Below are 21,387 nucleotides of genomic sequence, written 5' to 3' on the forward strand. Positions count from 1 at the left end.
GGGGCCAGGTCAACAAAGGGCAGAGGAAGGGGTGAGTGAGGTCACACAGGATGCCTCATGATCCCTGTTGGCAGGAGTCATCCTGGGGGAAGGGGAGGACCAGCCAGACTTGACGGTACCAACCCCCCTGAGAGTGATGCAAGGAAGTGGGGGCTGCAGACACTTCTTTCGAAGAGTTTTGCTGAAAAACTAAGTGCAAAGAAGACCGAGCTGATGATTGCTATCGTGTCAAAGAGCTGTTTCATTGTTTTAGGTTTTTTTTTTAAACACTGGCTTTTGGGGGTGTTTTTTGTTTGTCTCTTTTATAACTTTTGGGCTCTCCTTTAGCATGTGAAACCTTAGTTCCCCAACCAGGGATGGAATCCAGCCCCCTTCATTGGCAGCATGGAGTCTTAACCACTGGAGTGCCAGGTAAATCCCTGCTTTTAGTTTCTATAGATTCAGTAGACCAGGACAAGAGGTGGAGCTGATTTGGGCCTCACCCACAAGTAAGCAAGAGAAATGAGACCCAGGACCCAGGTGGAAAGATTGGCCTTGGACCAGAGCGTGAACCTGTTTGGCTCATGAGTCACATGGAAAAGCCGCCCTCTTCTTGGCGCTGAAATTAGAAGAGCATTCCTCCCACGCAGGAGGAACACTGCACTCAGAAATGCAACACAACACAACACTCAGAAATGTTAGGGCAATAAAACAGTAGCAGATACATTTAGAATAAAACTTAAAAAGTTAAGCAAAAATTAAAAATTGAAATCCCAATAAAGAATATGATAAAAGTTTAATAAACAGTACCACCAAACCACACTCAATATCAGATAAATTTTCCATGATGATAAAGTTAAAAATAAAGGATAAAAGGGATATAAGATATATGAGGTGTAAGAGTGTATCCCAGATACAACCTTTGAGATGAAAAGGAGTTGGCAGATGCACCATGGGCATTTCTGTGAAAAAAGAAATATAAAGCTGAGTAAAATATTGACAGCTGTTATCATTTTTTTCCTCCATTAAACACACACAGTTTTGGCTCTTTTGAGCGGCTAATTTTAGGCTCAAGGCATGATTTTGAGCTATTGCTGTATTGATTTCCTGTTGCAGCTGTAGCAAATTGCCACAAGCTAAGTGGCTTAAAGGAACACATACTTGTTATTGTGGTTCTGAGGATCCAAAGTCCCAAATGGGTCTCCCTGGCTTCGAATCACGGTGTCAGCGGGACGCTGTTCCTTCTGGAGGCTTCCTTCCTTTTCACTCTTAGAAGCTGCCTGCCCTCCTTGGCTTATGGCCCCTCCTCCACTTCAGTGGGAGTCGGGGCTGCGTTAGTCTCTCAGCGCGCATCTCCCTGTCACTGCTCTGTGTCCCTCCTCCACGTCTAAGGCTCCTTGACATGAGATGACGTTGGGCACAGCCAGATAATCCAACGTCATTTCCCGATCTTAAGGCCAAATGATTAGGTACCTTAATCCCACCTATGCTTTAATTCTCACTTGTCCTGTATCTGCCCTTTCAGGCTTCTAAAACAATAACACCATAGGTGATGTGGCTCTTTTTTAATTGAAGGATGATTGCTTCACAGAATGTCGTTCTTTTCTGTCATACATCAACGAGAATCATCCATGGGTTCACCCCTGTCCCCTCCCTCCCGAAACTCCCTCCCATCTTCCCCACACATCCCACCCTTCTAGCTGGTCACAGAGTCCCTGCTTGAGCTCCCTGAGTCACACAGCAAATTCCCGCTGGCTGCCTATTTTACATGGGGTATTGTAATAGCTGGCTTATTAACAACACATTTACTTCTCAGTTTTGGAGGCTGGGAGCCCCACGGTCAAGACAGAGCCGGTGGCGGGTGGACGGTGGTCTTCTCCCTGTGTCCTCGGCTGGCACAAGGGGTGAGCGATCTCTCTGGGGTCTCTGTCATAAAGGCCCTCATTCTACCCAGGAGGGTCCCACCCTCATGACCAGATCATCTCCCAAAGGCACTGCCTCCTAACACCATCCCCTTGGTGGCCTCGGCTTGCACTGAGGGAAGAGTTAGTGTGAGACCGGAGAGCTGCTCACACATACAGCGTGCAGCAGCAAGGCCCTTGGTTTAATGAGCAAACCCTCTGCAGAGGCTGCACGCAGGCTGGGGTCAGCACGCTCACCCTGCCCCTCGCGGCCTCTTGCTGTGTTCTGCGCTGTGTAGTCTTCATTGAATTCTGCTTTCCACGGGACCTGTTTTTCCACAGCACTTAGTTGCATCGTGTCATGTCCACACAGAGAGAGATGCTTCGTCCTTGTCAACTCTGTTGTTCAATTGATGATGGTTTGTGAAGCAATGTCTCCTCTCAGTGCCCAGCACATTCAGGAAGAGGACAAGTCCATGCCTGTAGAGATCTTAGAGCCCAAAAGGGAATCAGAAGTGTATCCACGTGTGCACAAGGCAGGAGTAAGAAGCACAAACCAAACGGAAGTGAGGACGAGCAGGGGGACAGAGGAGGGGAGGTTTCCCCCTGGAGCAGGGGCGGGGGGTTTCCTACGGGCCTGGTGTTCTGGTGATTCTGGACCCCTGGGGTGCATGTTTGAGGGGAGACTCGGGGAAGTTCAGAGTGCCCTGGGCCAGAAAGCAGGAGGACAGCAGACAGAGGGGCTGGGGAAGGTCAGGTCCCCAAAGAACAGGGGGCCACACACCTGGGAGCACAGAGCACCCCACCACGATTCCCCGATGGTTCGCATGGGGAGCTCAGAGAGCATCCTCAAGGGTTTCAGAATTCGCCTTGGATCAGACACCACACAACAACCACAGTGACCAGCGGGCAAGATTGTTTAACTTGCAACAAAATTTATTTTGGTTTAAATTTTAGACGATCTGTCGAAGGGCGCATATTCTGACTCCGCATCGGTCCTGGCCGTGTCTTCGCCTTCTTTTACTTCTTTCTGCAGCATTTTACTGCGGGCCCATGACAGGTGCCAATCTGTCTCATGCTTCCAGGGCACCTGTTCCGCACACAGACGCCTTTATTCCTATGGCAGCTTGGAGGATTTCTTACACCTTGAGTAAATCCTATAAAGAGAATGAAGAGGGAAAAAACGTGTCAGCAGGAAAAGCGGCATCTCGAGAAGGCCAGCTGTGTCCCCTCTGAGTGACGCCCTGGGGCTTTCTGTGCTGAGATGCGGGCACGGCCTCCTGACAACAGGATGTGAGTCCAGGACACCGTGGACCTGGCTTCCAGACAGACGCTGACCCTGCCCAGGCTCTGGTGGACCCTCACGTTTCCAGAACCTGAGGCTGAGGGACTGGGGCGTGAGGAGCACGGTTGTGTGTGGGGTCAGCTCCACCACGAGGGCAAAGACCGGGAAGCTCTGCTACATCCACCTTCCCGCCAGGAGTCAGAAGCAGCCCACGGGCATCTATTTTCACCGTTTAGTTTTCCGACTCATGGAGTCAGTCAAGTAGTGGAGCTAAGATAGGAGGAAAAGATGCAGCTGAAAGTGTAAGAACTGTTTAAAAATAACTTACTCTCAAAGTACCTTACAACTGAGAGTGACAATGGTTCAGAAAAAAAAGTTTTCTATCATTGTCTCTCCTGACTCAGAACGCTCTCAGCGCTGAGTCGGCCCCTCTCCTCCTCCCTTTCTGGGTTTCCCCCCAACCAGCCACCTTCCCATCTCCCTCACACGCCTGACCAACCTCCTTCCCGTCTCCCTCACACGCCTGACCAGCCGCCTTCCCGTCTCCCTCACATGCCTTTTTGTCTCTTTTGGCCACAAGGCACCTCTGGTCCCTCTCTAGTTCCCCGACCAGGGATTGAACCCGGGCCCCGGGCCCTGAGAGGCTGTCATCCTTACACCCCGTCCTCTCTTCCTGCCACTGTGCTAAGAGTTGGGTTACAGTCATAAACAAGACTGATCAGACAAGCGCTTTTCAGCTTGATTCCTGACATCTAATCAGTTGTCTCAGGTCTCAGTCTCAGCATGCTCTCTCTCTCCCTCCCTCTTTCCTTTCTTCCAAGGTATTTTCATCCTATTTCCGGAAATATCAAGGGCAAAATGAAAATTAGACATCCGATTCTGCACACTGCTTTGGATGTGCTGCCTCCCAGCTGTGGAGTGAGGGTCACATCGTTAGCGACGTGTCCTGGAGGACCTTCCTGCTGAGAAGACTCAGCACGGAGCATCCAAAGGGCAGTTCCTGAAGCCCAGGCTCGGCCTGACTCTCCTCTGGACTTCTCTGGTTGCCCAGAGCCGCCACCCTTCAAGTAGAAAGATGTATAAAGCAATATTCTGCGCTTCTGTCATGGGACAAAATCAGATGTCTTGCTTTTATGAAAAAGTAAAACAGGAGAGTCACTTAACAGAGGCATCTTCTGTTTCCTCCTCATGAAACCAATGAGGAGACGGGCTTGGAAGCTTTGACTCGCTGGAGTGGCTTAGAAACAGCCAGGAATTTTGCAGGGTGGTTCTCAGACCCCTCTCTCCACTAAGGACTCAGCGCTGGCTTTTCATAAGCATCAAGTACGGTGGGTTTAGTCTGACCACGTGTAGATGAGGGTGGCAGGACAGGAGGAGGTAGAAACGGGAGAGCGAGCCCGCGGCTCCCCCTGGGGCTCCCACAAGCTCACCTGACCCAGCGGACAGGACCACGAAGAGGAGCGCGAGGAGCAGGCGATGGAGCCTCATGCTGGCGTCCCGAGCCCTGCGGCTGATGTGGAGGGGAGGCTGCGCTGGACGCTTTATAAAGGTCCCAGGTTCCGGGAGGAGCTCAGCGCTGGCGGCAGATTCGGTTATTATGAACTGGTTAACTGAGCCTCTTCCCTGTGTGTCATAGGAGTGGCTTTTGTAACACAAAGCAGGGTTGGTCACTCTTATGCTAATGAGGCTGTAGAAAACCCCAGAAAAAGCTTTCCTGCTGCCCTTTTGACCAGAAGCTTCTTCCTGGCAGTCAGTTCAGCTGATGCGCAGGGGTGCGGCAAGGCCCAGGGGCCTGTCTCCCCTGGCGGGGCACAGGCTTCTTGCTGACCCTTCGCTTACCCGCTCCCCAGCCCCACCCTCGCCCCTCCAGGCCTTTGAATCTGCCCACTGTTTCCCTGAGAGGCTGTTTCAGGCCAAACCGGGGACTAACTCCTTCAGAGGCAGTTTCACTCCCTGCGCAAGACTTGCTGACTCCCAGCATCCGCAGAGACAGCCATGCTCTTTCTGGCCCCTGGGGCGCTGAGGGAAGAGACCCAGTGGTCCCGACCCGCTCCCCACGCCAGCTAGCTGTTACAGGATGGCAACAATAGTCACCGCCAAAATCTTGGTTTTCTCTGCCCACCGGAGCTGAATAAAAATTGTGGAGACAGAGTTTGGAGCAAATGGAAAGATGGCTTTTACTCCTTAAGCCGACAGAAGGGAGAACACGGTGGGCTCCTGCCCCAAGGAGCCTGTCTCCCCTGCATTGGGAATCGAAGGGGATCATATAGTCGGGGCTCACAGTCAGGGGTTGGAGATACGGGAGAAAAGGTGTAGGGATCCTGAATTCTCTCTTTTTGCACTGTTTGGCAACAGTCAACAGGCCGGTGTCAGGTAGCTAGCTAGGTATTTGGGTCTGGCAGTTGGTCCTGGTGGTTGGGTCCATTGTCCTTTGGGGATTTCCCAACGACTTTCTTCCTGTAATACAAAAGGGGGAAGCAAACTCCAAGGGGGTGGCTTCCAAAGAGAGTGCACCATAAAGTTAAGCATCAACAGAGGTAACATAGAGCAAAGGAAGGGAAAACAAACTACAAGGGGAGGTTTAAGATGCGATAAATTTAAGTATCAGGATGTGGCTACAATAGGTTAAAGGATAATAGATGCAGAATGTGGCTCCTGCAGAAATAGAGGGCCATAGGTGCCAGATGTAGTTTGCATAATAGGTTAGTCTTCTGAAAAGAAAAAACTTGGTTATCAGTGCAGACTATAGGGTAGGAACAGTTAAAGTGGAGAAAGACACAAAAGGGAAAAAAGAAAGAGAGAGAGAGAAAAAAAACTTTTCTTAATTCACTGCAACACAATCACATGCCAGTCTCATAACATCTCAGTGGGACACGTGATGGACAGATGGGTGCTCCGTTTCCTGTCATCAGAGACAGAGTGGGAGGATGACGCTACCATGGAATGCCCCTCCCCAGCCTAGTGTCACAAAGCAGGCCCAGCAGTGGGGACCCCTTCACGGGGTAAGGGGGACCTCCATCACTAAGTAACATCCCTCACTTAGTAACATCCATCGATCTCAGTGCTGGAGAGACAGTGACCTGGCTTTTCAGAAGTGCTAAAGCTCAGGATGAAACTTGCCATGCAGCTCTGAGTAGAACTCCAAGCCCTTTAGAACTGTGGGTACCCAGGGGGACCCTGTCCTGAAGGAGCCCCCGGGGCTTCAGTCCTGTTCAGGTCCCCCACTGTGGCTCAGAGTCTCGCATCTGAGGCTCGGCAAAGCCATGGAGGCTGCCTGGATTGGACAGAGTCTCCAGCTGTCACCCAGTGCTAGGACTTTTCTGATGGAAAATAAGTCGTCTTGATCATGATTGCTTCTGCTTTAGCTCTAAATGATATTTGAGACAGGTAGACATCATCTACTTACATGTATAATTATCTATACGTAATATATATATATATATATATGTATCTGTTTACTTATGGACCTTGCAGGCAAAATCTACACTACAGGGTCAATTCAGATACATGCTATAATACTACTCTGGAGAAAGAAGTGAGACTGAATTGTTGTCTACTGTGTCTCTTCATTGAAAATGCTGTTTTTCAGGGAACTCCGCTTATTGTTATGTGACATCTTGGTTGGGAAGGGAGTTTGGGGGAGAATGGATACATGTATATGCTCAGCTGAGTCACTTTGCTGTCCACTTGAAACTATCACAACATTATCAATGAGCTATACTCCAATTCAAAGTTTTTTGGAAAAGCAATTTTAAAAAATGCTGTTTTACGGGACTTCCTTGATGGTCCAGCGGGTAAGACTCTGTACTCCCAAGCATAGCAGGTCAGGAAACTAGATCCCACATGCAACAACTACGACCTGGTGTAGCCTAAACAAATAAACAAAATAAAAATTGATGTGTTTTAAAGATCTATGGTTTGCAGCACAGCAGAGGTTCTTTTTTCTTTCTTTTAAGTAAGCTGATGTTGCAGTTTTATATGCATGACCGGGCATGATTTTCATAGAAGGGAGTTTCCAAAAGACTGGTCAGGGAGCCATGGTGAGTTTCAAAGGAGTTTCTTGCCATGGTTCCTCACCAGTGGGACACGGCCCTTGTTAGGAATTCCACAGTTGCTGTGGCTTGTTTTTCCTTGGCAAGGTCTAAAGATGACTCCTTTGCAGCTATGTTAATCCTGGAGATAAAGCCTAAGAGCGTCTCTGTCCATCAAGGAAGGGTGCTGTTGCTTCAGCACGGATGTCACACACCCAAGAAACCGTGGGGTGGCTCACCAGGAACCAGAGATGAGTTAATATAGGATAGAGGGAAGGGTTAATTTTAGGTCTAATCTAAATGGATTATTAGTTTTCACAGGTTCAAAGCCAGACAAGGCCACGTGGAACATGGTTGCTTCATGCCTGGGCTGAGAGGTAACTCATGGTTTCATTCTTCAAAGGGAAGATTACTGCTGTGTCCCCAAACCTTTAACCTGTGAGTAGGAAATTGAGGCAGGGTCTTTCCGGCAAAGCGCGTCAGTTCCTCAGGCAACAAGGGGTGTCCCAGTCCTACAGGTAAGGTTTTGAAGAGCAAAGCCCTTCATACCTACTACTCCACAAACGCAGGTGTTCTCAGCACGGAGCCCTGGGTGTTAATGGGCAGAGGCCATTGTCCCTAGTTCCCTTCTCCTGTGGACGGGGCCGGCGCCATGGCTTCTGACAGGCACGCGGGGACCTGTCCTCACAAGGGGACCCGGGCTGGGTCTAGGTCTAACGCTGTGCTCCACCACTGACACTTTTGGTAGTTTTTTCTTTGAACTTGTCCCACAACTATATTTTGCAACGAGCCTTGCTCAGTAGCTGGACACTTTTATTCAAGTTATCTTTTTGAATTCCCCTAAACAAACCCGCCAGGTAGGTATGACCCAAGTTTTTTACAAGATGGTCCCGAGAACTAGAAAGTCATGTCTGAGGTCACAGGCAAAACTGATTTAAAAAGTCAATTAAAATTGGCTGAAAATCCAACAAAAAGATGTGTCCAAGGCCACAGTCTACTAAGTGGCAGTAAGGTGACTTGGAACAAAATCAGCCTCTCTTCAAATGTTCCTGCCTGCCTCCTGCAGTCACCACACTGTCCTGAGAACTTTACCAGGACATTCTCCTATAACACGAAAGCACGAAGAGCACTGTCAAATGCCAGCTATCTGGTGCTAATGAGGCCAGAAGCGGGCAGGGCACAACCTTTAAAAGAATGACAGGGACTTCCCTGGTGGTCCAGTTGTTAAGAATCTGCCTTGGAATGCAGGGGACGTAGGTTCAGTCCCTGGCCTGGGAACTAGGATTCCACATGAAAGAAAGAAAGTGAGGTAGCTCAGTCATGTCCAACTCTTTGCGACCCCGTGGACCATAGCCCACAGGCTCCTCCATCCATGGAATTTTCCAGGCAAGAATACTGGAGTGGGTTGCCATTTCCTTCTCCACATGCTGTGCCGCAACTAACCCAGTGTGCTGAGATAAATATCCTGCATACTGCAACTAAGACGTGAAGTAAATATATTTTTTTAAATCCCTTTGCAACACGGCAGCTTAGTGACACACCCAGAGGTGACATCACAGTTCCAAGGCTGACCATAAAGGTCAAAAAGTGGCTGCTGACCCAGTTCCTGGAAATCCCCACCCTTTCCGCAAAGTAGCTGGAAATCTCCTCCCACTCATTAGCCTATGGATTGACCCACCCCTATAAACACTGACTGCCCCATACCCTGGTGCTGTGCTTGCCTTCCAAGATGGCCCGCATCTGTCTCTGTAGCGTGTTTCTTCCCTGGATTGACCTTCTTTCACTTCACTGTGACTCGCTCTTCAATTCCTGCCTGTGCAAAGCCAAGGAGCCACACTTGGCTGCCATCCCAGGGACTCGGACGTGACCTGGGATGTGACCATCCTCTCTCACCCCGCTCTCTTTCCCACAACACTGCTGCCATCTCCTCCAGCCTCAGAGATCACTGGAGCTTTAAAGGAGCACTCTCTTTTCAGTTTGTTCATTGTTTCCTTTGCTGTGCAGAAGCTGTTCAGTTTGATGGATCCTACCGTTTAGCTTTGTTTTTGTGGCTTGTGCTTTTGGTGTCAAGCTCAAAACCATCCTTGTAGAGACCCATGCCAAAGAATTTTTCTCCTATGCTTTCTTTTAGGAGTTTTGTGGTTTCAGGCCTTATGTGTAAACCTTTAACCTATCTTGGGTTGAATTTTGTATTGGTATAAGAGATCTTAGTTGCTCAACCAGGAATCAAACCTGTGCCCCCTGCATTGAAAGCTTGGAATCTTAACCACTGGATTGCCAGGGAAATTCCAATAGTAATTGCTAATTTGTCTGTTTCTCCTCTTATTCTTGTAAGTTTTCTTTAAGAATTTTAAAATTCCTTTGCTAAGTACATTCTGATTCAGCATTCATATGTATTCTTGATGAATTAAACATTTTATCATTAGGATAAATACCCCTCTCTATATCTGGTCTTCGTCCTAAAAGTTACTTGATTGTGTGCTGTGCTTAGTCACTCAGTCATGTCTGACCCTTTGTGACGCCATAGACTGTAGCCTGCCAGGCTCCTCTGTCCATGGGGATTCTCCAGGCAAGAACAGTGGAGTGGGTTGCCATGCCCTCCTCCAGGACGTCTTCCCAAACCAGGGATCGAATCCAGGTCTCCTGCATTGCAGGCAGATTCTTTACCATCTGAGCCACCAGGAAGCCTGTCAATTAACCAATACAGCCTACTATGTTTTCTTTAAATTAATGTTTCCATGGCATATCTATTGGCTCAACAGTAAAGAATCTGCCTGAAATGCAGGAGATGCAGAGACATGGTTTTGATCCCTGGGTCGGTGAGATTCCCTGGAGGAGGGCATGGCAACTTACTCCAGTAATCTTGCTTAGATGATTCCATGGGGAATCTCAAGAGTGTTGGACATAACTGAGTGTCTAAACAATGACAACAGCATATCTGTTTCCATCCTTTCATTTTAAATCCATTTGCCTTTATATTTGATATCTCAAGTGGGTTTTTTACAGCTAGTTTACATCTGATTCTTGTTTTTGTTGGTTTTTTGTTTGTTTGTTTGTTTTTACTGAAATGACCATCTCTCTCCCTAAGACAGTATCTAAAATCTTAGCATCACACTTGATCCCATCATGGTGAACCAAAATTTCATCTAGTATCTTAGACTTCATTTTTTAGAGCAGTTTTAGAATTGAATGAAAGGCACAGAGTTTTCCCATATACTTTCAGCAACTCCACAAGTCCACAGAGTGGCAAAGAGTCGGACACAACTGAAGCGACTTAGCACACAGGCACACACCCCTGATCCTGACACCCGTTGCTGGTTTTCTGTCCACAAGTGAAGATGTCTGCACTCTCTGAACTTTGACCCCACTCTCTTCGACTCAGAAGAATTGTTGGTCTGTTTGGGTTCTTGTTCCCCATGCTTTAGGCCTGGAAATCTGTAGAGGCTGGAGATGTCATAAGTCTCACTTCACTTGTTTTCTTTTCTTTTTTTTTAAAATGGTTAAGCACAGATTTTCAAAATATAATTAGCTAATTCATTAATTTGGCTGCCTTGGATCTTAAGCACGGCAGACAGGATCTTAGCTGCGGCATGTGGGATCTAATTCCCTGACCAGGGGTGGACCCAGGCCCCTGCGTTGGGAGCGCAGAATCCCAGGTGCCAAACTGCCAGGGAAGCCCCTCCCCTCACTTGTTTCCTTCTCTCCTCAATGACGTCCTGTACGGCTCCTGCCCAGAGTCTGAATCAGTAGTTTCACAGGTTTTGCCTGGTTCCTTAGTTGTGTACTGTAGGAGGGCAGTATACGTCCCATCACAGTCCATTTTTTTTTTAATGCTGAATTGTGGGGTCCAAGCTCTTGTCTTTGAGTGTGTGCCCCCTTCTTCCTGAGAAGCTAGTGACTAGGGGCATGAGCAGGGGGTGATGGGCCTGCCACTCCATTTGCTGCAATCGTTCTGTGTCTACCTCCAGAGACCACTAAATAGTTACAATGCAATACCTCCAAGGCCTTGGAATGTTCTTCAACTCACTAAATACTTGCTGAGAAGCTTTTGTGCCAAGACACTTAGGCCAGAAGTGATTAAATGATGAAGTGCCCTTTAAAATCCTGCAACCAAATATGGAGATCGGAAATTCACAAATGTAGTGAATGCAAAAATCAAGTAACGCTCATAGATGGAGCACTCAGCTCAGAATCCTTTTAAAAGGAAAGATCATATTTGTTGGGGAAACCAGCTGTGTTTTTAAGAAGGAGGTAGAATTTGAGGTGCCCCTGAGAGATGGGTTTGGAGACATAGCTGGAGGGGAGATTTTATCCAGGCTTGAGGTCAGTCAGAACAGAGGCAAGAGTGAGAGGAAAGCAGAGGGCAAGGTCGAGGAGGAGCCAGGTTCCCCGGGTCTCTGAGCTGTAAAGTGCTCAGAGGGACCTGGGAAGACCCTCAGGGATGCCCTGAAGTTTCAGAGATGGATTTGGTGGGGAGATGCTATGACAGACGGACAGACTGTGAAGCTCAGATGGGTGACAGAAGGCAAAGGAAGTGTTTCAGAAAGAACAAGCGGTCCAGTGTCATTGGGGGGTGAATGTTGTGAAAGAGGAATAAAATCTGACAATCTTTGGAACATCAGTTGAGACCCTCTTGTGGCTTCCTCTAGCGATTATACTTTATTTGAATTAAAGGTAAGTCATTGACACTTTCTAAGTTGCCTGTTTGGTAACAACTAGCACAATAAACAGAATGTTAAAAAGCAATAATAATAATCAAGCTTCTAAGTTTCTGTAAAAAAAAAAAATCTTTGATTTGGCCTCTGGAGTCTTCAAGGAGGCATTTTCACACTTTGCTACATTCCCCTGGTGTTTCTGGATTTTTCATTTCTACTTCCGGCAGCACTTTTGGCCACCCAGGGAACAGTGGCCTATTTGTTCCTCTTTTGGAAGGCAGCCAATCAGAGCACAGCGGCCGCCCCTTATTTTGCAATGAGACTTCCGTAACCCGCTTATGATTCCGCCATTGCCTGCAGTAAAGAAACAGAGCACACGGGAAGGTTCTAGGAAGGCCGTGGTACAAGTCCAAGGCTTTTGGAGTCCCTCTAATAAGTTATCTGTTGCCTTTCTTTTATTTGTCTTTTCTATACCATCAGGAGTAAACGTGAAGGTGGGGCTAGCAACTTAAAACGTGTCTATGAACTCATCTCAGCCTCAAAAGTGGCGTGACCATGGCAGCCACTTCTTCATCAACTGTGTTTTGCTTTGCTTCAGTGGTTCTTTTAAAGAATTCAAGATGTAGTCCACAGGTTGGTAACAGACACCAATTTATTATGTATTGTGTCTAGTACAAATCAAGGATCAAAGCGAAAGGAAACAAGTGAATTTACAATAGCACTTAGCAAACGAATCCACCCATCCGGGGGAAAGCACCTTCATCTGGCTCGCAGCAGCTGGGCAGTCGCCGTGGTCAGCACACCAGAGTCCCAGTGGGAGCACCATCCACTACATGCGTCCACGCATGGAGGGGACCTCGCCGTGAGTCTGGGTGTGTGCCATTTTCTATCTTACAAAGTTCTTTGTTCTCAAAGGAGCTCAAAGAGTTTGCGCAGGAGGAAAATGGAAAACAACCTAACTGGCCCCTTGATTGGCCAGATCAAAGGAGAAAAACGGTATTCCCCAAACCCTACTGTTCCTGACCTATATACACTCTTGATGCTTTTCCCCTTTCTTGGTGGATGTTTTCATGATGCTCCCATTCTTCATGATGTTTAAATACATAAGTTGTTTAAGTATAAGTACTGTTTAAGTATACATGTTGTTTGGGTACAAGCAATGAACACAGTACATCAGGGGCATGCTTCATCAAAACGGTGACCGAATGGTGCAGTAACATGAAATTATTAGCCATTACACTATATTTTGACCCTCATGTTACAAGCCTTGAGGGAGTCAAGTATGATAGTAACTATAAGCATTAACATTAACTGTGCACATGACTTGGTAAACATTGCATAGCACAATAGCATACAATTAACAAGACAGTTAAGTATGATTAGAAAAACCACAGCATGCATTATCCAATGTGAAGGTGAGGAAAACCAAGACAGAAAAGAGTCCCATATACATACATTAGGGTTGTTTAACTTATTGATCACTCCTTTCATATGTTGAAGATAATTTGACTTATCAGCACTATGATCAGGGATGAATACACAACATGCTGTATGAATTATGGCACAAGTTAACTGCACTGCTGTTGATGTATCTGATGCCATTCTATTGTGAAGTATGGCTTTGTGCATTAAAGATTGTTTTGTAAAATCAGTCAAGGCTTCTACTATGAGCATTATGTCAGTGATGCCAAGTGATGGCACAAATATTGCAGCTAAGTAGCCATATCATTGGAACACAGATCCTGTCTATCTTGCCTGTGCTATAGGGAAATTGGCTGGAGTGTGTGGTAATTCATTTAAAATTTGACCACGTGCAAATGACAGTCCCAGAGTACATCTTCCAGTCCATCCTGTGGGTAACCAGGGCCAAAGATTAACCCCACATATCCAATGAGTTCCATTTGGGTCTAAAATCATATGCCTGGGTTGTTTATCCAGTCAGTTCCTGGCCATATGACTGAATCTGATGAATTCATATGATTCACTGTTATTGTTTGATTACACAAATGCAATCAAGATTTTACACAAGATGTTGGTAGGAATGCTAGAGATTTAGTACTATTAGGATACAATTTGTTATGATTATTTTGTTCCCGGCAAATGGGGGCTGCCTTTATCAATCACCCCTTTTCTGAAGTTACCCACTTACATTGGTCCCAAATTTGGTATATTTGAAGGGTACCACATCGTGTAGCTTTGGTTTCCCTATGGGCATGGCTAACAATGGTTCTTTCTTTCATATAATAGTCACAGGCAACTCTTTTTGCTCGATCATAATCAAAATGCAAATTGTGTCCTAATCCATCAGTATTATTACACCAAGTTAACAAGTCATATTAAGGACATTTAAACTTCTGGTTTGATTTTGATTTTCTTGAATAAAATGACATACTTCTCGAAAGTCAGGTCCACTTAAGGGTGACTCCCACCAAGGCAGTCCATGAGTAGAGGGTAGTGGTAGAGCTCCACAGGCCCAACACTATGACTGGCTCTGGAAAGTTGCCTACAAGCAGGCCCAAGAAAGGAAGACGTTGTCCTGTGGGTTGGCCCATGTCCAAGCGACAAAGGTTCTCAGGAAAAGATCTATTAGGCCAGTTTGTGTGATAAACATTATATATATTTTAAGTTTCTTGAGCATAGCAATATTGTAAAGGGATATGGTTAGGTATTTCCATTCCCGTAGTCATAGCAACAATTCCGTTTTTGGGCCTTGGGCTATAGCTTCAGCTGGTTCTGGTTTATTCATATTGGGTAACTTAAACCATATTTTAGCCCCAGGACATGTTAGATTAGAGGATCCAAACGCTTTGTCTCCCCGGAGGGTTTGCAAGGCAGGGGGCATTCCAATAGATAACTCTAAATGTAAGTAGGGCGAAATGAATAATTGTGCAGTCTGGTCTTGAGCAGCAATTAATACCAGGTGGTCCCCACCATTTTGTAAAATAACCTTAATTTCCCCTTGATAATCATTGTCTATTACTCCTCCCAAGACTTGTATACCTTTAATGGCCAGGCTAGAATGGCCTTTAATCAAGCCAAGATGTTTAAGATATAATTTAATTCCAGTTCCTGTAGGAAGCACTTTAGTATCTGAGGGATTTAAATCAGTCTGTTCAAGAGAATATAGATCCAATCCAGCTGCTTCAGGAGTGGCTTTAAAAGATTTCATAGCTCCTGGTTGCATTTCCTAATGCTCTAAGGTTACATCCCATCTTGAAATGAGGGCTACAGATAAACTAAGATTAGGACTCACCATTCTCATCAAGGTGGTTTCATTTTGTCCAATAGGTCTATTATTTAATTGTTGCAAGGCTTCAAATAAATTATCTTTCCATTGTTTATATTCTTCCACTTCTAACTTTAATAAGTGTTGTTTTAAAAGTCCATTTATCCATTCAATTAAACTGGCTGCTTGGGGATAATAAGGCATATGATAAATCCATTCTATATTGCTAGTCTGGGCATAGGTTTTAATTAACTTAACTTTAAAGTATGATCCATTTTCACTTTGAATCTGAACTGGGGTACCATAATATGGAGTAATAATTTCTAGAGTTTTAATCGTATTTTGCTGATTTGCATGTTTGTAAGCCCAACCAACTAGATATCCAGGATAAGTGTCTACTACTGTATATACCTATCGGCATTCCTGACTAACTGGTAGAGGTCCAATATAGTCAGACTGCCATATCTGGCCAGGTAATGTTCCTTGTTGTAATTGTCCAGTTAATCTTTGGGGAAGGGGCACTTGGTTAGATGCTGACATATTGGACCGTGAGCTATTACGTTTTAATTACATCTTGTGTTGTAGGAACACCATGGTCTTGCCCCCACTTCTGTGTAGCCTTTTCATCAAGATGTCTGGCTTTCCGATGAGCCCATAATGCTAATCCTTCCAGTTCAGAATCAGGGACAATGGATGCACTGTTGATTTCAGCCAAGTGATCAGGTTCCCTGTTATATTTTCTTTCTTCTGTTATCTCAGGTGCATGTGAATCTACAGGAAAAACTGAAACATTAGTCTGTGAACATATTTCCCAAATTTCTTGCCACAATTCCTTTCCCCATGTTTGTTTAGATCCAAGTTCCCAGTTGTTTTCTCCATTGAGGCATCCAGGTAGTAAGACCATTAGTTACTGACCATGAATCTGCATAGATAGGACGTTCTTTAAAATCCTCTGCCCACAACACTTGGAAAACTGCAAATAACTCAACATATTGACTACTTTTCCCTTCCCCGTCAGTGGTCATTACTCTTTGAGTTGCGGGATTATAAGACACAGCTTTCCAATGTCGGGTTGCCTCCACATACTTAGTAGAACCATGTGTAAACCATGCACGATGCTTTTGTTCCTTAGTTAACTGTTAATATTCTATTTCCTGTTTTACGGGTGATTCTTCTGTTGGTTTTTGACATTGTAATTGGGAAGATTCTTCATCAGAACAGTCAAACACTTATTCATGTAATAACAGAAGGCCTGATGGCTCAGGTTTTGCCTGGTCTTGAGTATACCATTTCCATTTAATTATACTAGACTCTTGAGCATAACCAATTCAGTGAGTTTTGGGGATACTCATAACCCAAGTCATAATAGGACTATTTGGCCTTAATTGTACTTCATGATGGAGAAGGCAATGGCACCCCACTCCAGTACTCTTGCCTAAAAAATCCCATGGATGGAGGAGCCTGGTAGGCTGCAGTCCATGGGGTTGCTAAGAGTCGGATACAACTGAGCAACTTCACTTTCACTTTTCCCTTTTGTGCACTGGAGAAGGAAATGGCAACCCACTCCAGTGTTCTTGCCTGGAGAATCCCAGGGACGGCGGAGCCTGGTGGTCGCACAGAGTCGGACACGACTGAACCAATTTAGCAGCAGCAGCAGCAGTACTTCATGATATAAAGTCATAGCCTCTGTGTCAATTAATGCCCAATAGCAGGCTACCAATTGTTTTTCAAAAGGAGTGCTGGCATCAGGAAGTTTTCGTAACCAAAATCCTAGAGGCATTTTTTTCCCTTCTTGTTTTTGCCATAGACTCGTTTGCATAATTCTCATCCATAGACACCTGTAATTTCATAAGGCCTTCTCTAATAGGCCATAAATCCAAAGCAGTTTGAATGGCTATTTTTAGCTTGTTCAAAAGCCAACTTCTGTGCCTCTCCCCATTTGAAATTATATTTCTGACTACTTTATAAACAGATTGTAATATCTGCCTGAGATGAAGAATATGCTGCCTCCAAAAGCCAAATAATCCTAAAAATTTTTGGGACTGTTTCTTAGGTTGGGGAGGAGCAAGCTCCAAAATTTTCTGCTTGGCTTTAGGGAGTATTTCTTGTTTCCCTTTGTTCCAGATTATTCCTAAAAATTTTACTGATCGTCTTGGCCCTTGAATTTTTTCAGGATTTATTTCCCATCCTTTCATTTTTATGGGCTGGATAATTATATCCAGCTGAGTCCCTGCTTCTTCTTCATCAGATCCTTCAAAGAGCCTTATATCATCAATATAATGAGTAATCTGCATTCCTGTGGGTAGAGCCACCTCATCCAAATGCTTAGCAGCAATACCATGACAAATTGTAGGGCTATGAATATATCCTTGGAGTAGTCTAGTAAAGGTATACTGTCGCCACTGCCACGTGAAGACAAACTGAGCCCGCTGTTCGGGATCAATAAAGAAAGCATTAGCTGAATCTATGACAGCATACCAAGTACCAGCATGTTTCTGCACTGATTCAATTAAAGTTAACAACATCAGGGATGGCTGAAGTTAAAAGCCTAGTACGTTTGCTAAGTTCTCTATAGTCTACTGTCACCTCCAAGATCCATCAGATTTCCTTACAGGCCATACAGGATTATTTCATTCCATTTGAGTAGGAATTAAGACTCCTGCATCAACATATTCTTAATAGTATTAGTAATTTCTTCTTGCCCTCCCTGGAATACAGTATTGCTTTTGTGTGACTACCTTAGTAGTTTCTGGGAGGGTTATTGGAGGCTCCAACAATTTTCCCACTACCACTGGAGTTACTGATTTAATCATGTGCACACCAAATTGGTATTTTCCGTCATCTAGGTTTAAAGTGAGCCCCTTTAAAATACCTATTCCAATTATGTATTCTGGAATGGGAACTATCATAACTTAATATTCTCTTTTAGGTAAATGGCCAGTTTTCATGTATAATAAGGTTTGTACAGCTTTAGACTCTTTGCCTGCTAATCCTGAAATAATAACTGTCTGCTCCTTAAAGATCTTTGGATTTCCATAAATTAAATTGGTCTCCACCCCAGTATCAACTAATACTTTAGTGATTGTTTTAGATCCATTTTCCCAAAATATCTGAATTTGCACATGTGGACAGATGTCTTTAGTAACCAATCTGACTTGGAAAGCTCCGGGGCTTGGCCTTCCCTTCATTTGGGCAACAAATCCAAATATAACAGAAGAAGCAGCAGGAGAAATGACCTGGGAAAATGGATTATTGTTTCCAAGATCTTTAGTTTCTACTTCAGCCTTTTGGATATGAAGGCCTTTCTCTTTATGCTTCCTGGTGGTTCAGACAGTAAAGAATCCACCTGTAATGCAGGAGACCTGAGTTTGATCCCTGGGTTAGGAAGATCCCTTGGAGGAGGGCATGGCAACCCACTCCAGTATTCTTGCCTGGAGAATACCCATGGACAGAGGAGCTTGGTGGGCTACAGTCCATGGGGTTGCAAAGAGCCGGACACGACAGAGCAACTAAGCGCAGAGCTTTATACTTCTGCCATAATGCCACAGTTGTTTTTCCATCAATTTCTGCAAAAGGCACTCCAGCTTTCAACAGTGCAGCACACATATCTTTCCTGACATTTGGTGCTTGCCATTCCCATTATTTCCACCATTACCTTTTGCCTTGGGAGTTTCCCATTTTCCCAGATCTCCTAATGGCTGCACTTTCTCAATAACTTCCTGAATTGGGCTTCCAGTTTCAGAGAACAATAAAATCACAATAATGTTATTATATGCAGCTGGAGCAGTTTTAATAATTTGGTTACAGGTACTTGCATCCAAAGCAGTATCATATATAGTAGCTGCTCCCTGTCTATTATATAGAGAAATTTTCATACCCTCTTCCTTCAATCTTTGTATACACTCCTGCAGTATATACCAAGATTTGGTGCAGGCTGTCCAAGAGTAGGGTATTTAATTCCATGTCCTGCAGCACATGATTGTAGAAAAGCTACAGGTCCCTGCCCATGATTAATGTTCCAATCTCCAAAGGCTTGTTGAACTTGTGGGTCATGGAATATAGGGATAAATTTAATACAGTCTTGGTCATCTAGAACTATTCCATGACCTCTTGTTTCAGATAGTTGGACCAGCCAGGCTAAAAGTGGTTCTCTGACCTGTTGCATGCTGTGGGATGGTATATCATTTATCTCTTCTATATAATCCTTATATATCATTTTAGTTGTGGGAGCATGCCCCCCTCTTTGCTCCTTCTTTCTATGTAAAGCCAGTTGTACTTGACAAAGTTCTCCTTCCTTTGACTTTTCTACACTATCATCATCATCCATGTATTCATCATCTTCCTCATCATCCCATATAGCGCCATCCCAGGTAGCAGGGTCCCAATCAGGGCAGGCATGGGCCAAGACGACCTGTACCTTGGCTTGATTGACTCGCCCCTTGCGGTGAAGATAATTTGTATTTAGCCACATGCACTGCTGCTTTCTCTGACACTGTCTGGTGTCTAGAAACTTGATCAAGTAAGACTCAATTTTGACATTGCAACATAGCCATGTGGCTTTGTAAATCCAGCATTTCTTTTTCCCTTTGTACCTTTTCAGTTTCCAATTCTGCCTTCCTAGTATGTATTTTCCTATAAGCCGTGAACAAACACCAACCTCGTCTTCCAAAAAAGAGTCTGTTCCTTACCTTTCTCCAAGTTAACCATGGGAAGCTGTTCCAACATGTCCAGCGGCTCAGCATACCACATTACAGTGTCTCAATTTTCACATAGTCCAGCCCCCTTTCCCATTCCTGAGCTAAACTGCTAAAAGAAGGATCTTCCCATCCAGAACAGGATCAACTTTCCCGTGAAAAAGTAATAGCATCTCAAAACCTACTGACTATGCCAAAAATGTTTTGCTTTGCTTCCGTGGTTCTTTTAAAAAATTCGAGATGTAGTCCACAGGTTGGTAACAAAAACCAATTTATTAAAGTATTTAGGCTAGTACAAATCAAGGATCAAAGCGAAAGGAAAGAAGTGAATTTACAATAGCACTTAGCAAATGAATCTCATCCATCCAGGGGAAAGCACCTTCATCTGGCTCACAGAAGCTGGGCAGTCACCATGGTCAGCGCACCAGAGTCCCAGTGGGCGCACCATCCACTACACGCGTCCACGCATGGACGGGACCTCGCCATGAGTCTGGGTGTGTGCCATTTTCTATCTTACAAAGTTCTTTGTTCTCAAAGGAGTTCAGAGAGTTTGAGAATGAGGGAAATGGAAAACAACTTGACTGGCCCCTTGATTGGCCAGATCAAAGGAGAAAAACAGGGTATTCCCCAAGCCCTACTGTTCCTGACCTTTATACACTCTTGATGCTCATCCCCTTTCTTGGTGGATGTTTTCATGATGCTCCCGTTCTTCATGATGTTTAAGTACACAAGTTGTTTAAGTACAAGTAATGTCTAAGTACACATGTTGTTTGGGTACAAGCAAAGAACACAGTACATCAGGTCACCATCTGATGCATGCTTCATCAAAACAGTCACCTAATGGCGTAACTTTAAATTATTAAATAACATTATTATTATTATTAAATAAAATTTTATTATTAGATGTTATTATTTATAACATTTTATTGTTGAATATTATTAAATATTATGCAATATTATTAGTCAATAACATTTTTATTATTAAATAACACTAAGTAACATAAATTATTAAATAACATTAAATTATTACCCATAGCACTACAAAGTGACCCCTAGGAGGCAGGGTCTGCAACAGTCCTTTGGGTCCTTAAGTGACCAAAAGACTCTACCTCCAACCACTAAGCTAAAAAAAGTGAATCTGTGCTTCTGTCCTCAGATTAAGCCCATTTTTCCTGTTGGCATTAAAGTTTTACATAACTTTCTTCCTGTCTCATGGCAATCCTCCCACAAAGGTGGTGGTTTGTGAGCTGATTGACTAATCGGAAGAGATGGAGACAACTACTTTCAGATTTTTAATGGTCTTGGCAGAAAGAAAAAACAAATTGATGATGTCTAGTTCCTGGACAATAAATCTACTTTGTCTAAAATCCCCAGAACAATGGAGAGGGCTGACTCTGAATGATAAATTCTCTATCTGTTCAGTCCTCTCATTTCCCAGCACATCTTACCTGAAACAGGCAGCAAGAACTAGGAGAGCAACGCAAAGAGAAGGTAGTAGACCCTCATGGCTGGATGGCTTCCCAGCTGAGACTGGACAAGATGGTGTGCTCACTCACTTTATAAAGGCTCCAGGTCGACGGGGCTAAGATGGCGGAGGAATAGGACGGGGAGACCAC

General features: G+C 44.8%; 1 protein-coding gene, 1 long non-coding RNA gene and 1 pseudogene across 2 annotated transcripts; 1 reads left to right on the forward strand and 2 right to left on the reverse strand.

Annotated features, from left to right (window-relative positions):
* The first annotated feature begins 105 nt into the window (after nucleotides 1-105).
* Nucleotides 106-5,328, forward strand: LOC145516346 (uncharacterized). Its single transcript, XR_014061313.1, has 3 exons — nucleotides 106-411; nucleotides 2,838-3,467; nucleotides 3,987-5,328. It is a non-coding gene; the product is annotated as an uncharacterized LOC145516346 (long non-coding RNA).
* On the reverse strand, nucleotides 2,796-4,782 carry LOC145516345 (lingual antimicrobial peptide-like). Its single transcript, XM_081517487.1, has 2 exons — nucleotides 4,596-4,782; nucleotides 2,796-3,037 (listed from the first exon to the last, which is right to left on the reverse strand). The coding sequence occupies exons 1-2, from the start codon at nucleotides 4,651-4,653 to the stop codon at nucleotides 2,901-2,903; spliced, it is 195 nt and encodes a 64-aa protein (XP_081373613.1). The 5' UTR covers nucleotides 4,654-4,782; the 3' UTR covers nucleotides 2,796-2,900.
* A 6,737-nt stretch (nucleotides 5,329-12,065) lies between the features above and the next one.
* Nucleotides 12,066-21,277, reverse strand: LOC145516349 (beta-defensin 103A-like; annotated as a pseudogene).
* Between the last annotated feature and the right edge of the window lie 110 nt (nucleotides 21,278-21,387).

This window comes from Giraffa tippelskirchi, chromosome 8 (assembly GCF_054371585.1).
Source record: "Giraffa tippelskirchi isolate mGirTip1 chromosome 8, T2T-mGirTip1v1.2.pri, whole genome shotgun sequence".
NCBI classification, from domain to species: domain Eukaryota; kingdom Metazoa; phylum Chordata; class Mammalia; order Artiodactyla; family Giraffidae; genus Giraffa; species Giraffa tippelskirchi.

Bases quoted from the DNA above. Each gene is read 5' to 3' on its own strand.
- LOC145516345 (XM_081517487.1), bottom strand. From the start codon at position 4,653: ATGAGGCTCCATCGCCTGCTCCTCGCGCTCCTCTTCGTGGTCCTGTCC. The intron at 3,038-4,595 runs GTGAGCTTGTGG...TTCTCTTTATAG, and splicing joins GGTCCTGTCCGCTGGGTCAG to GATTTACTCAAGGTGTAAGA.